The sequence below is a fragment of the Symphalangus syndactylus genome, chromosome 4 (genome assembly GCF_028878055.3).
Source record: "Symphalangus syndactylus isolate Jambi chromosome 4, NHGRI_mSymSyn1-v2.1_pri, whole genome shotgun sequence".
NCBI lineage: Eukaryota > Metazoa > Chordata > Mammalia > Primates > Hylobatidae > Symphalangus > Symphalangus syndactylus.
In genome coordinates, this window is record NC_072426.2 from 51,782,344 (window position 1) to 51,796,105 (window position 13,762).

The following is a 13,762-nucleotide window of genomic DNA, read 5'->3' on the forward strand; positions in this document are numbered from 1 at the left end:
CACTCCATTTAAACATAGCACAACTGGTGAACAATGAAAACACCTCCTGAAAAGCACTTGTTTTAAACAAATGTAGTTAAAGGCCGTATCAGAGCCAAAGCTCGGAAATCTGTCAGTGGGAAGGCAAAAATGGAATAAAACCAGTTATTTAAAGCAGCCTCACTGTCCTACATTTTTGAAGATTACACAGAACGTATAACTTGCTCATTGCTACTTATAAAGGCAGCAATAACCACTTAAGAGTTCTTTCCTCAGCACAAAGCAGAGATTTCTGAAGGCAACAAAGGGTGGAAAAAAAGAGATAATTCCCAAGGTGTTTAGAAACAAAACTAAGCTCAACTCTAAAATTAATAAACACTATTCATCTTTATCAAGGGTGTATAGGGTAATAATTATGTCTCCTAGATTTCTTACATATTTCTCAAATTATTCTTCAACTAATCAAATACTTATTGAGCACCTATAATATACCAGAAGTCATTAATATTGCCTCCAAATATTAAGCTATTACCATGACTCTTTAAAAAAACAATTATTCTAACTTTCTGGGTAATTCTAAGATCAGTGTAATGATTGTGACTGCTTGCACCTGCCCAAGAAAACTTACCATGTTTAACAACAACAACAACAACAAAAACAGATGTGAGTTCAAACTTGTGTAGGCAGTTATTTCAAAGGACTGAGGGCAACTCAAATTATTCCCTAATAACTGCTGTAACCTGAGGTGGAATGCAACACCAAATGTCCAATTCTTTTTATTTAAAGCTGAGAGTAGTTCAAATCTATCACGCAGAATGTTTTTCCCTATGCTCAATGCACACATCATAGTATACAGGAATGCTGCTGTTATGTTCGATAAGTGGGATACACTTACGCCTATTCTATAGCACTTGGAGTACAGTCCTACCACTTCAAATGCTTATAGTTTCCCAATTGTTTCAGCTTTCTAAGTCACACTACTAATCAAACTGGTAATTTACTCTGTCTTTAGTCAGAAATTATAAAACTGTTCCAATGAGAAAATGCAGTGCACTTCACAACCAACATTAGTCTGCTTTATAGCAGAATCTAAGAACACCATGGGAAAACCCTAACTACCTAAGTGTAAGTCATTCATACAGATACAAAAGAGAAGACCACTGAAAAAGCTGATGAGGCCTGAAGAGGCTTAGGGCTTTTTCTTTGCTTTCTTTCTCCCTTTCCTTTTACTAATTCTTCCTATCTTCTTTTTCTTCCATTTTCTTCTTGTTCTCCCTTATGTCCAGGGAATGTCATAATGCATTATGACACTAAAATATCATCTATTCCAATCTCTTCAATTTACAAATGGAGAAAACTGAGGCTCAGATAAGGCATAGAACCTAAGATCACAAGCCTGATTTTAAAAGCAAGTCTGTCCAACTCTCAAAACCTATTCTACACGATACCACCCTGCCTCATTAGAAAATTTTCTTGCCAAAATTCCAGCATACTGTTTTCAAATTTTATTCTGCTATATAAAGTTAAGAAAATGACACTACATAATACAACATACACTAGTATTTGGGACAGTATACACAAAACCAAACGTTTTTTCCCTACTGGATTCTGTAATTACAACACTAATCTTTTTAAAAACTACTCCTCATAGGCAGAGCTTGCAGTGAGCCAAGATCATGCCACTGCACTCCAGCCTGGGTGACAGAGCAAGACTCCGTCTCAAAATAAATAAATAAATAAAAATAAAAAAATAAAAAACTACTCCCCATAATCTGATTCATTGCTAGATTAGGGGAAAATAGATCAGTGCAATACCTGCATATTTTCGACTTTATCAACTGATCCTCTCCTTAGTATCACAGGCTAAAATTAAATTATAAAGTCTTACACCCCTCTAAACAAAATCCACCTTTTATTAGTTTTAATTAAAAGCATGGAGTTGAAGTAAGATGACCTTGGCTTTAAATCCCAGCTCTGCTGAATACTCGCTCTGAGGCCTTTCTTGAGTCTGTCTGATACTTCTATCACAGGGTTGGTAGGAGGATTCATATGTTTTCCTTTTCTCACTTTCTCACTGCAGAACTCCTACTTTAAGCTTCTTAGATGTCATTTTTTCTACTTAACCACAGTATTTCCTTTCCTCACAGAAGTCACTACATTTTTACATTTTTTATGAGTAGTTTATCATTATATTTGTAGTTGTTTACAAATCTCTTTCCTTCATCAGACAGTGTGTTTCTGGACAGCAAGAATTCCAGAGCCTTCTAGAGTGCATAAAATGTATTAGAAAGTCAAAAAGTCTCTAGTAAGGCATGCTGAACATGGCAAGTCCTACAGAGCAACACCTACACAGCAATCCAGACTCTTCATTACCACCTTATGCAATGAAAGAAACAAAGCCATCTACTGATATTTCTGCTTTTTATCCCTAGGTAATCCATTTCTACGACCAGGCCCACTAATCCCTGTGAAGCTAGAAGCAGCTTCACAGAAACTAGACAGAGTGGGACCCAGTCCTAGAGCATAATGTACCAAAAGAATGTTTGTATTTTCCTTGATAGTCTACATAACCTGCAGTCTCTCCCAACTGTGATTCCTATAACCTAGAAATTGTGAATGATCAAATAAAATGAAAGAAACATGATTTTCTCCACCAAGAATAAGATATTCAAAGATTCCTAAATATCTCTTCCAAGTTTTCTTTTCCTAACTGTTTTTCCTTCTTGAGCCTCTTTCCCTACATATATCAGTCCAGATAAAAGGTCAAAAATACTAAAGGCAGGGTCTTCAAAGCCTACTAAATTAGACAACTATGGAGTCAATGATTTGGAGGTAAAAGTTACTGCATTTGTATTTCTGAACTAAAGCTCTAAAATAACTGCTATGGTTTGAATGTCCCTTCCAAAACTCGTGTTGAAATTTAATTGACATTGTTATGGTATTAAGAGGTAGGACCACTCGGAGGCGATTAGGCCATGAGACCATAACGACATTAATCCTCAGGAATGGATTAATGCCATTACGGTGGGAGTGGGTGTATGGCAAATGCACCTGAGAGCAATAACTTAAGAAAGGAGGGTTGCCACGTGGAGGCTGCTGCGGGGAGGGTGCCAAATAAAAGTGCTATATAAGCTGCACGCTTTTTGCAAGCAGTTGAGGTTCTCCTGTCTAGTCCACCACCACTGGACTGTCCCTGTATGTTAGTTCTCCCTAATAAAACCCTATGTCTCGTTTGCTAGCTCCAGGTCTCTTTTGCCTCTTGAACCTGGTGCCATCCTTACAGAAGTTAACAGGGACCCAGTACCACAACTGGTGAACCCAGCAGGAAGGTGGAGAAAAATCTCATGAGCACCGAGACCATAAGATCAGGAAAGGGGAAATCCAAGGGGGGAATCCCGGGCTGACCATCACATTTATGTGGGGCCCAAAAGCCACTATCCTTGATGGACGGGGCCCAATGTATGAGTACGGAATACCCCAAAAACACCAAAGGGTCTGGAAGAGCTGTTGCAGGGGGTGGATCTAACTAAGCAAAAGTTAGATGCCTGAGCTGTGGCAGCCACAACTGGCTGGCCATTCTTGACTGTGCTCCCAGCAGCCACTGAGGCTGAGCTCCCAGCACAGGCCAGGGGTTGTCTGTTATAGGAAGAACTATGAGTAGAAAGAGATGCCAGACTAGCTCAACCTAAAACATCAGAGACCCTCCTGTCCTACCTGCAGAAACAGGATGACAAAATGGAAATCCTAGCTTGTCAGGTAGCCTGTTTGAAGGGTCGCCAGCTCCCATGCCAAGTTAGGACTATATGACTAAATCTTCCTAAGTCCGGGGACCCAGTGGAGAGCTCTAGTGAGGAGCAGAGTGAGGACTGGGATAAGCCCATAGAGGTCCTGTCCTCTCTACCAAGATAAAGTCAGACCAATGGTGCCTGCAGGGAGTAGACCCACAAAACTTGTCTCTGCCTGAAAGACGGCAGCACACCACAATGCAGCACTACACCACTGTGGAACTAGTGGAGCTGGGCAGAAGCTGGGTTCAGGAAGAAAGAAAGACAGTTGATTGAGAGGTGGCTTCTCTGTCTATGGGACATGAGGATGGAGGGTGCTATACTCTCCAGACTCAAGATGAGTGGAATGGCATCCATCGCATGCCACCCAGCCCCGAGGCAGCACCTCTATGGTGCCAACAATGAGGATCAGGCCATGCCCCTCCTTAGCTGGGTGGTTATGGGCTGCAACGAAGCATGGCCAGATGAGGGCAGTATCCCCACATCTCCTTTGCGATGGCAGACTATGGAGGAATTGCAGGACATCATCTGGGAATTAAGGATGAAACATGCTATCTATGCTGAACATCACCAAGGTCCAACAAAGAGCTTTTCACTGCCAACATGAAAGACACCATCTTAGTCTGCACTCAACCAATGGTATGGTGTGCTAGTGTCTATCCAGAGCCCCCTAGTAGGACAGCCAGTGTCTCAGGCAGCCCAAGTAGCCACCAGCTTACGAGAAATGGAGAAACTGCGTAGGCAAAGGGTACATGCTGCTGGGATGAAAGACAAGGGCGCCAAAGGAAAGGAGACGGCCAAGGGGCCCATCAGGGTGACTGACCAACAAACGTGGCACAATCTGGTAGTGGCAGGAACAGCTACAATGAAAATAGATAAACAGCCTAATACTGTTCTGGTCAGACTGTGACAGAAGCTCACACCAGAAGAGTGCTTCACTAAGGAGCCTCAGGTTCAGCCCGCCACCCTTCCTTCACAGGGATGGCAAGTGTCAACCCCGTTAGACTGGATGAAAGCCAAGGCCCCGGAACCCTGATAAGAGTAATGGTGGCCAGGGTACCTGGGGACCAGAGGCCACATGTAGAACTCACTATATATTGGTCGCCTAAGAATAAACACATGCCCTAGTGGATACTAGAGCCAAATGCACTTTCATATATGGTGACATTCGTTGGTTCCAAGGGGCTAAAATAGCAATAGATGGTTATGGAGGGGGATCAGACAGGTTGAACTGTCTGAGTATTACAAGTTGGGAGACTGCCACCAAAACCCTATTTAGTATGTATAGCTCCTATCTTGGAATACATCTTGGGAATGGATATCTTATCAGACTTGACCCTCCAAACAACTGCTGGGGAGATCTGACTGAGAGTGGTGAGGACATGTGATCAAGGGGAATGCGAAATGGACACCAGTACAGTTGCCAACCCCACACAGCAAGTAGTAGCACTGAAGCAATACTGCCTGCTGGGGGGCCATAATGAAACCACAGGGATTGTTAAGGAGTTAGCCCAAGGAGGCATTATAAGGCCAGCGCACAGCCCATACAACAGCCATGTATGGCCCATGTGGAAGCCCGATGGGACATGGACAATGGCAATAGATTACTGGGAATTAAATAAGGCAGTCCCCCCAGTGTATGCACCTGTTCCCAATATCACCTCCCTTCTAAAGAGGGCGGGAGAGGCACTGGACACATACCAATACCACTCTGTTATTGATTTAACCAATGCCTTCTTCAGCATCCCCACTGCCCCAGAGAGTCAAGACCAATCTGCATTCACCTGGGAAGAACAACAGACCTTTACCATCTTGCCCCAGGGATATTTACATAGCCATGGAGGTCCTGGAAGGGGTACACGTTTTCCATTACACTGATATCGTGCTAACTTCTGAGTCCTTTTCCAGCTTTCAAAGTGTGCCCTCACACCTTGCTGTCTCATCTGGCAAACAGAGGATGAGCTATAAACACAGACAAAAATCCAGAGTCCAGGCTTATCAGCCAAATACTTGAGTCTGCCATTGTGGATAGGGTGCGGGCCTACTCGCATCGTGTGACACCAAGGCAGCTATAAATCTTCTTAGGATTTCTAGGGTATGGGCATCATTTTATTCCCCATTTGGCCCAACTCCTTAGACCCCTATACTGTTTAGTCAAGAAGGGGGCCCACTGAGACTAATCCACAAAGGAGGATGAAGCCTTTGAACCAGCTGAAGTCACAGTGAAATAAATACAAGCCTTGGGATTTCAGGTGCAGAGACAGCCTTGTGAACTAGATGTAGCCAGTTACCCTGAGGGGTTTGGGTGAGGCCTGTGGCAAAGGCAGAGACATACATATGCGCCTTTAGGATTCTGGTCCCAGCTATAGAAAAAGGGTGCAGTTAGATATAGTGTGATGGAACAACAACTCTGTGCTATACATTATGCCTTACAACAAGTAGAGGACATTACAAAGGGGGTGCTGATGCTAGTACGCAGCCAGTACCCCAAAGCAGGTTGGCTAAAGGGTGTCTTCCAGAAACTGAAGTCTGGGAATGCCCAGACACAGACTGTGGCCAAATGGCATGCACACCTACAACAAAGGAGCACATTAATAGCCCCCTTGAGCTCAGAGCTCCATTCGGTGCTTGGCCCTATCATCTATGTAACAACTGTCACATAGTCTTTAAGGGAGGCTGCTGAGCCTCCGTAGATGCTCTCCTTCATACAGGATAGACAGGGCCCAATGTCTGACCGCCCAATGTCTGACCAGGCATGGTACACGAACAGCTTGTCACAAGGCAATCCTTGCACTTGAACAGGCATGGCCATCCAGCCATCCACCGACAGGATCTGGATTGATGATACAGGCCAAGGACATAGCAGCCAATGAGCTGAGCTGCAAGCTGCCAGGATCGTCCTCCTCTATAAGCCAGACCCAGCAGTCCTGTGTACCCACAGGTGGGATGTCTGAAGTTAACAGGCATCCGGCATGACATTCCTTAAGGAAAATTGTGATTCTCCAGCACACACTTCTCCCTGATTTCCACAGCACAATATATCAATAAATATTGTCTTCATCAGTACTGCCACCAATGCATTTGATTACATGTGTGCGTGTGTACATGTGTGTGTACTTTGGAAAAGTCTGATAGGATACAGTCATCCCTTAGTATCTATGGGGTATTGGTTCCAGGAACCCTAAGATACCAAAATCTAAGGACAGCTCAAGCCTCTTATATAAAATGGCATAGTATTTGCATATAGCCTATGTACATCCTCCCATATAATTTAAATAATCTCTAGATTACTTTTACCTAATCCAATGTAAAGGGACTCACCATGTGGCTACTACAATGGGAAGCACAGGACTAGACAGTAGCAGGTCACCTCCTTTGGTGTACTGACATGTAGAAGGACATTCCCCATTGCATCCGGGAGATGCATAAAATGATCTACCATGTGGATCCCCACACTGCATCTACACCAACCTGGAAATCAACAGGCAGACAAATTAACCCGCATTCGTCTCCTCAAGGGAGTCCCCACAGACGATGTGGTCAACTGGTTACAAAAGAAGACAGGACATAGGGGACAACTTACCCTTTGGGCCATAGCAAAGAATTGGAGCCTGCCACTATGATACAAAGACACTGTACACATCTGTCAGCAATGTCTTACCTGTGCACAGGAACACCCCAGGCCCTTGCCACCTGATACCAGAAAGATCACCCAGGGCCAGAGTCCAGCACAACGGTGGCAAGTAGACTACGTAGGATCTTTGCCCCTATTAGATGGCTGCCACTATGCCTTAACTTGTGCAGAAACCTGCACAGGGCTACTGTGAGCATAACCCAGCAAGCATGCCACCATAAAAGGACCAGAACAGATGTGTGCAGCCTACAGCATCTCCATCAATATTAACAATGGGCTGGACACAGTAGCTCACACCTGTAATCCCACCACTTTGGGAGGCCGAGGCAGGTGGATCACCTGAGGTCAGGAGTTTCAGACCAGTCTGCTCAACATGGTGAAACCCGTCTCTACTAAAAATACAAAAAATTAGCCAGGTGTGGTGGTACACACCTGTAATCCCAGCTACTTAGGAGGCTGAGGCAGGAGAATTGCTTGAACTCAGGAGGCGGAGGTTGCAGTGAGCTGAGATCGTGCCATTGCGCTCCAGTCTGGGCAACAAGAGCGAAACTCCATCTCAAAAAGAAAAAAAAAATTAACAATGACTAGGGCTCGTACTTTACCAGATATAAAGTACAGGAATAGGCAGAGGCCCTGTATATCCACTGGCATTTCCACCTGCCGTACAACCCTACAGCAGTGGGGCTGACTGAGCAAATGAATGGACTGTTGAAACAACTCCTATAGGAGTTGGCTCTGTGGACACGCTGCTTACCAGCAGCCATGCACAACCTGAATGAACATGCACATTCTCAACATTCCATCATGTATACTCTTCTAACACAAGGATGTGATACCACCATCAGGATCCAGGTAGCCAAGGTAAGGGACACCACACCTTTGCCCCCAACCTGGGACACAAAGTAATCTGCTATGGCCCTTGCCACAGGACCAACCTACTGGGGAGCACATCATTACATGGTTCTGGGAAATGGCAAACCAGCCGGATGGTTCAGTTTTTCTGCTCCATGGGGGAGGGGCCTAGAACAGGATATATATGACACACCTATTTTATACCATACTCTCCATTGTAATTCTAAAATAATGAATCCTAGTCCTCCCTTGTGCAAGGGGATGAACATCCTCTCATGAAACATTATACCTCCACTGTCTTCCTCTGGCCTCCTGCAACACATTACAGAGGGGAGCCAGTCCATTTGGCATTGTAAACCAGGCATCAGGCTGCTGCCAGGGGTGGTGCTCTCTCAGAATGACACAACTCCCCGTGTCTTGTTAAATGGCCAGGACTTGTCCTTTCTTGTACCCACTAAACAACTCACCTTTTGCCCATAGATGGTGTGCCGCAAACCTCTTCACTGACTGGGTGCAGATGGTTATCTCTCTCCAGAAGAAAACAGACTGCTGGGTCTGTGGAGAGCTCCCCCTCTCCTCCACTGTGGGCCTGCCATGCCACACCAAGGCAGCTAACATGAGTACCTGGGGCCACTTCGATACTTGGTATAGTGACCTTCACCTATTCCCCTTCAGCGACAACAGCACCTCATGCAGCAAGTTTCCCACCACCAACGACATGAGATGGCATATTTTCTGCCTGGTAAAGGAGCAAGTTAATGTCACTCCCCACTGTAGGTAGGCTGTACACGATGATGGGCTAGAGTGGATGACAGCAGTGCAGATAGAGATAGTGTGTCATGCACCCTTCTTTGTAAAATCGCATGGCCCTGGACACCTTAACTGCCCCCACAAGGGCGGAACCTATGGATTAATTAAAACCTGTTGTGTATGTATTCCTGATGACTCTCACGATGTAACCCAGGCCATGCAGGCCTTAAATACCCATATTTCCACTACAGAATCTAAGTCTCAAAACCCTATAACCACGTATTTTAATCAACTCCCAAGCCCTTGAAAAACTTTCTATACAGTATGATTGTTATTATATTTGTTATTCTTTTTTGTTATTGTAGTTTATATTGCTACTGCAGCATCTGGCTGCAATGCTCCTCTACATACCTGGCCCCAGGGATATCAGGACAGAAAGGCATAAGAATGTGAGGGCCACACAAGGGTATGCTGGTGCGGAGTATATGGCAGATGCACCTGAAAGCAATAACTTAAGAAAGGAGGTTGCCATGTGGAAGTTGCTCGGGGAGAGGATGCTAAGTGAAAATGCTATACAAGCTGCATGCTTTTTGCAAGTGATTGCAGTTCTCCTGTCCAGCCCACCACCACTGGACCACCCTGTAAGTAAGTTCCGCCAAATAAGCCCTAAGTTTCATTTATTGGCTCTGGGTCCCTTCTTTGGCCTCTCAAACTTGGTACCATCCCTACTGAAGTTAATAGGGGTCCGGCATGACACTCAATTTTAAGGAAAATTGTGATTCTCCAGTTTACACTTCTCCCTGATTTCCACAGCACAGCACAATATATCAATAAATATTGTCATCATCAATACTGCCACCAATGGATCTGATTACATGTCTATGCGTGTGTGTGTGTGTGTGTGTGTGTGTGTGTGTGTGTGTATACTTTGGAGAAGTCTAGGAGGATATCGTCATCCCTTAGTATCTATGGAGTATTGGTTCCAGGACCCCTAAGATACCAAAATCTAAGGACTGCTCAAGCCCGTTAATGGCATAGTATTTGCATATAGACTACACACATCCTCCCATATAATTTAAATAATCTCTAGATTACTTTTACCTGATCCCATGTAAATGCTATGTAAATATAGTTGACCCCTGAACAACTTGGGGGTTGGGGACACCAATCCCTGTGCAGTCAAAAAACTATGCATAACTTCTGACTCCCCCAAAAACTAACTACTAATAGCCTATTGTTGACCTGAAGCCTTGCCAATAACATAAACAGCTGATTAACCATATTTTTTATATGTATTATATGCTGTATTCTTACAATAAAGTAAGCTAAAGAAAAAGCAAGCTGGCCGGGCGTGGTGGCTCACGCTTGTAATCCCAGCACTTTGGGAGGTCGAGGCGGGCGGATCACGAGGTCAGGAGATCGAGACCACAATGAAACCCCGTCTCTACTAAAAATAAAAAAAAATTAAAAAAAAAAATTAGCCGGGCGTGGTGGCTGGCGCCTGTAGTCCCAGCTACTCGGAGAGGCTGAGGCAGGAGAATGGCGTGACCCTGGGAGGCGGAGCTTGCAGTGAGCCGAGATTACGCCACTGCACTCCAGCCTGGGCGACAGAGCGAGACTCCGTCTCAAAAAAAAAAAAGAAAAGAAAAAGCAAGCTTTTTCAAATTGTTGCGAATCTCCAAAAAATTTTCCAATGTATTTATTGAAAAATATTCATATATAAGTGGACCCATGCAGTTCAAGCTCTCATAGTTCAAAGGTCAACCATACTTGTGATACTATATTTTTTTAATTTTTATTATTTTTTACCGTTTTAACTTTTTTTTCCTGAATATTTTCAGACCACAGTTGGTTGACTCCTCAGATGCTGAACCCAAGGATATGGAGGGCTGACTGTATACACTATAATGGTGGTTATCTTTAGAGGTAGGATTGAGTGATTTTATTTCTTTTTTATAGTCTTCTGAATCATCTAGGTTTTTCCAATAAAAATTTTTTCAAATAAAAATTACACATTTTATAATTAGAAACAAAGCTACTTCCATTAAGAAATCAGTAAAATATAAATAATTTGTATGTAAGTAAACTGGAGATAAGTGCATGAATAGAGACTCACCATAGCAAACTACACTCACCTGCTTCATTACACAAGACTTTCAAGTCTGCTCCAACGTATCCATGAGCATTACTTGCCAGCTGCAGCAGCTCAGCCTCAGTGAGCAAATGGGGTACCCTTCGAAGCAGTTTCTGGAGAATATCTAGCCGGTCCTGAGCATTGGGAACCCCAATCTCAATCTCTTTATCGAATCGCCCAGGTCTTCGGAGAGCAGCATCCAAGGCATGAGGGCGATTTGTGGCCCCAAGAACCAACACTTGTCCTTCACTTACTTCCTAACAAAATAAAATGAAAATAAATTTATTTTTCTGAAAGTTAGAAAAAAAAAAGTGGGAGGCGCACACTGGCTGTATAGATAAGGATGAATCATCTAACTGTCCAGGTTACTAAGTCCTATTTCTTACGCTTTCATTACCTATCAATTACTTTTATTAATAGATTTTTATTACACGTTTATTACTTTTATTATACATTTTTCAATGTTCAGCCTAAATGCTTCCTCCTGTAGAAAGTTTTCCAATACTTACCTCTCCATCTACTATGACATCTCTTACTTCTCACATCTTAACTGTATCATTCTCATAAAAAAAAAACATATATAATATGTACCATATAATTGTTTTAATTGTGTTAAACAGTCCTTTTCCCCTACTTGAAAGTCAGGATTATGACACATATAATACTCAAATAGAACAAGATTCTATTAGAAAGTTATCTAAAAAGTCTTCACTTATAGACTAGTTTTTTTATATGGATACATTTTTAAATTCCTGAAAATACAGACAACAATATAACCAATATCCAAGTATCAGCCACCTTTGAATATATAGGTATTTTTACTCTCTGAAAATGAAATTATGAAAACCAAATAATAAAGAACTATAATCATGATCAGCCACCTGTAGAAATTATCCAATATTCTATTCAGACGACCCAGAGACAAGCATAACTGGAATGCAATTTATGTTAAAAAAAAAAAAATTTAAAAAAAGCTCAAACCTAATCAATTATACTGAATGTGCCAACAGACAATGCATGGACTACAGCGAATCTATGAATTATAAGTTTAAAAGTACAAAAACAGACCCTTAAATATATTCAGACTAAAACATCAGTATCACATGTTTTCATTCCTTGCCCAAAGGCAAGAATACTAATCCACAACAGGCTTATCCCAGTGGCAGAGAAAGAGACAGCAGATTGAAATAATTAAGATTCTCCAACACTAAGCCTTTCATCTGATTTCCTACTTACCAAGAACCCTTGTAATTGTAAGACAGCTCTCTATATCTGCCATCAAGGTGAAAATATGGTCATCCATAAACACAAACATTTGGTCTGCTTAACAGTCACATCTCTTACTGTAAATGGACAAACTAGCATACTATTTTATACATCATTCTCTTGTAAGTGTTATTATCATGGGACAGTCTGTCCTCACAACTCTATCTCCAGCCTACTAATAACACTGAATTCTTCAACTTTATAGCCTGAGAATCAACCTGGGACATGAAAATCACTCCTAGGTACTGTTCCAGGACTAAGAACCAGTTAGGAAGCCTCCACCAGGTGACAACCTTTCTCTTACAGACTCTTAAAATTATTAACAAGTTAGTATATAAGTGACTTAACGCCAAACCTTTATATTATTGTCACATATTTACTTTCTGCCACTAGACAGTAAAAAACAAAAAGTTCTAAATGAGCAGTTTTTTAATGTGCAAAAGAGACTTGATACTACATAATTTCTAAAATTTATTGTGGTTCTAACATATTATGATTCCAAAAACTTTACTTATTCATAATCCTGCATAAAAAGTGTATTTTTCTAATTAATGGATGTCAGGAGTCTTAGAAAATTTTTGTTCATGCCTATTCTCTTATTAGTCCTATGAATGTTCCTTCCATAATTAGCATATAGTTTTTATTAATAAAAGAACATATCCTGGCCAGGCGCGGTGGCTCACGCCTGTAATCCCAGCACTTTGGGAGGCCAAGGCGGGTGGATCACCTGAGGTCAGGAGCTCGAGACCAGCCTCAACATGGAGAAACCCCGCCTCTACCAAAAATACAAAATTAGCCGGGCGTCGTGGTACATGCCTGTAATCCCAGCTACTTGGGAGGCTGAGGCAGGAGAATTGCTTGAACCTGGGAGGCAGAGGTTGCGGTGAGCCGAGATTGCACCACTGCACTTTAGCCTGGGCAACAAGAGTGAAACTCCATCTCCAAAAAAAAAAAAAAAAAAAAAAAAAAAAGAGAACATATCCCCTATCAGAGAATCTGGTAATATGAATAAGTTCTTTTTAAATGTTGTACAAAACATTTTCCATTATTCTCACTTTCTTTCATTTCCCTAGTACAAAGCCTTGAGAGTCCATTTTTACACGGGTAGTAAGACTTACTCATGACATTTCTTAATAAAAACCCCTAAGGCCAGACAGAGTGGCTCATGCCTGTAATCCCAGCACTTTGGAAGGCCAAGGCGGGTAGATGACAAGGTCAGGAGTTCGAGACCAGCCTGGCCAACATGGTGAAACCCCGTCTCTACTAACAAGATTAAAAAAAAAAATTAGCCGGGTGTGATGGTGCATGCCTGTAGTCCCAGCTACTCAGGAGGCTGAGGCAGGAGAATCACTTGAACCCAGA

The 13,762-nt window shown here is 42.6% G+C and overlaps 1 protein-coding gene across 16 annotated transcripts in view; it reads right to left on the reverse strand.

Annotated features, from left to right (window-relative positions):
* Positions 1–13,762, reverse strand: part of AFG2A (AFG2 AAA ATPase homolog A) — a 384,876-nt gene that overhangs the window by 355,487 nt on the left and 15,627 nt on the right. For all 16 annotated transcript variants that reach the window (XM_055274649.2, XM_055274648.2, XM_055274646.2 and 13 more), the window contains one exon: positions 11,136–11,391. In XM_055274649.2, coding sequence (XP_055130624.1) covers positions 11,136–11,391 — 256 coding nt within the window. The remainder of the gene's footprint in view (positions 1–11,135; positions 11,392–13,762) is intronic.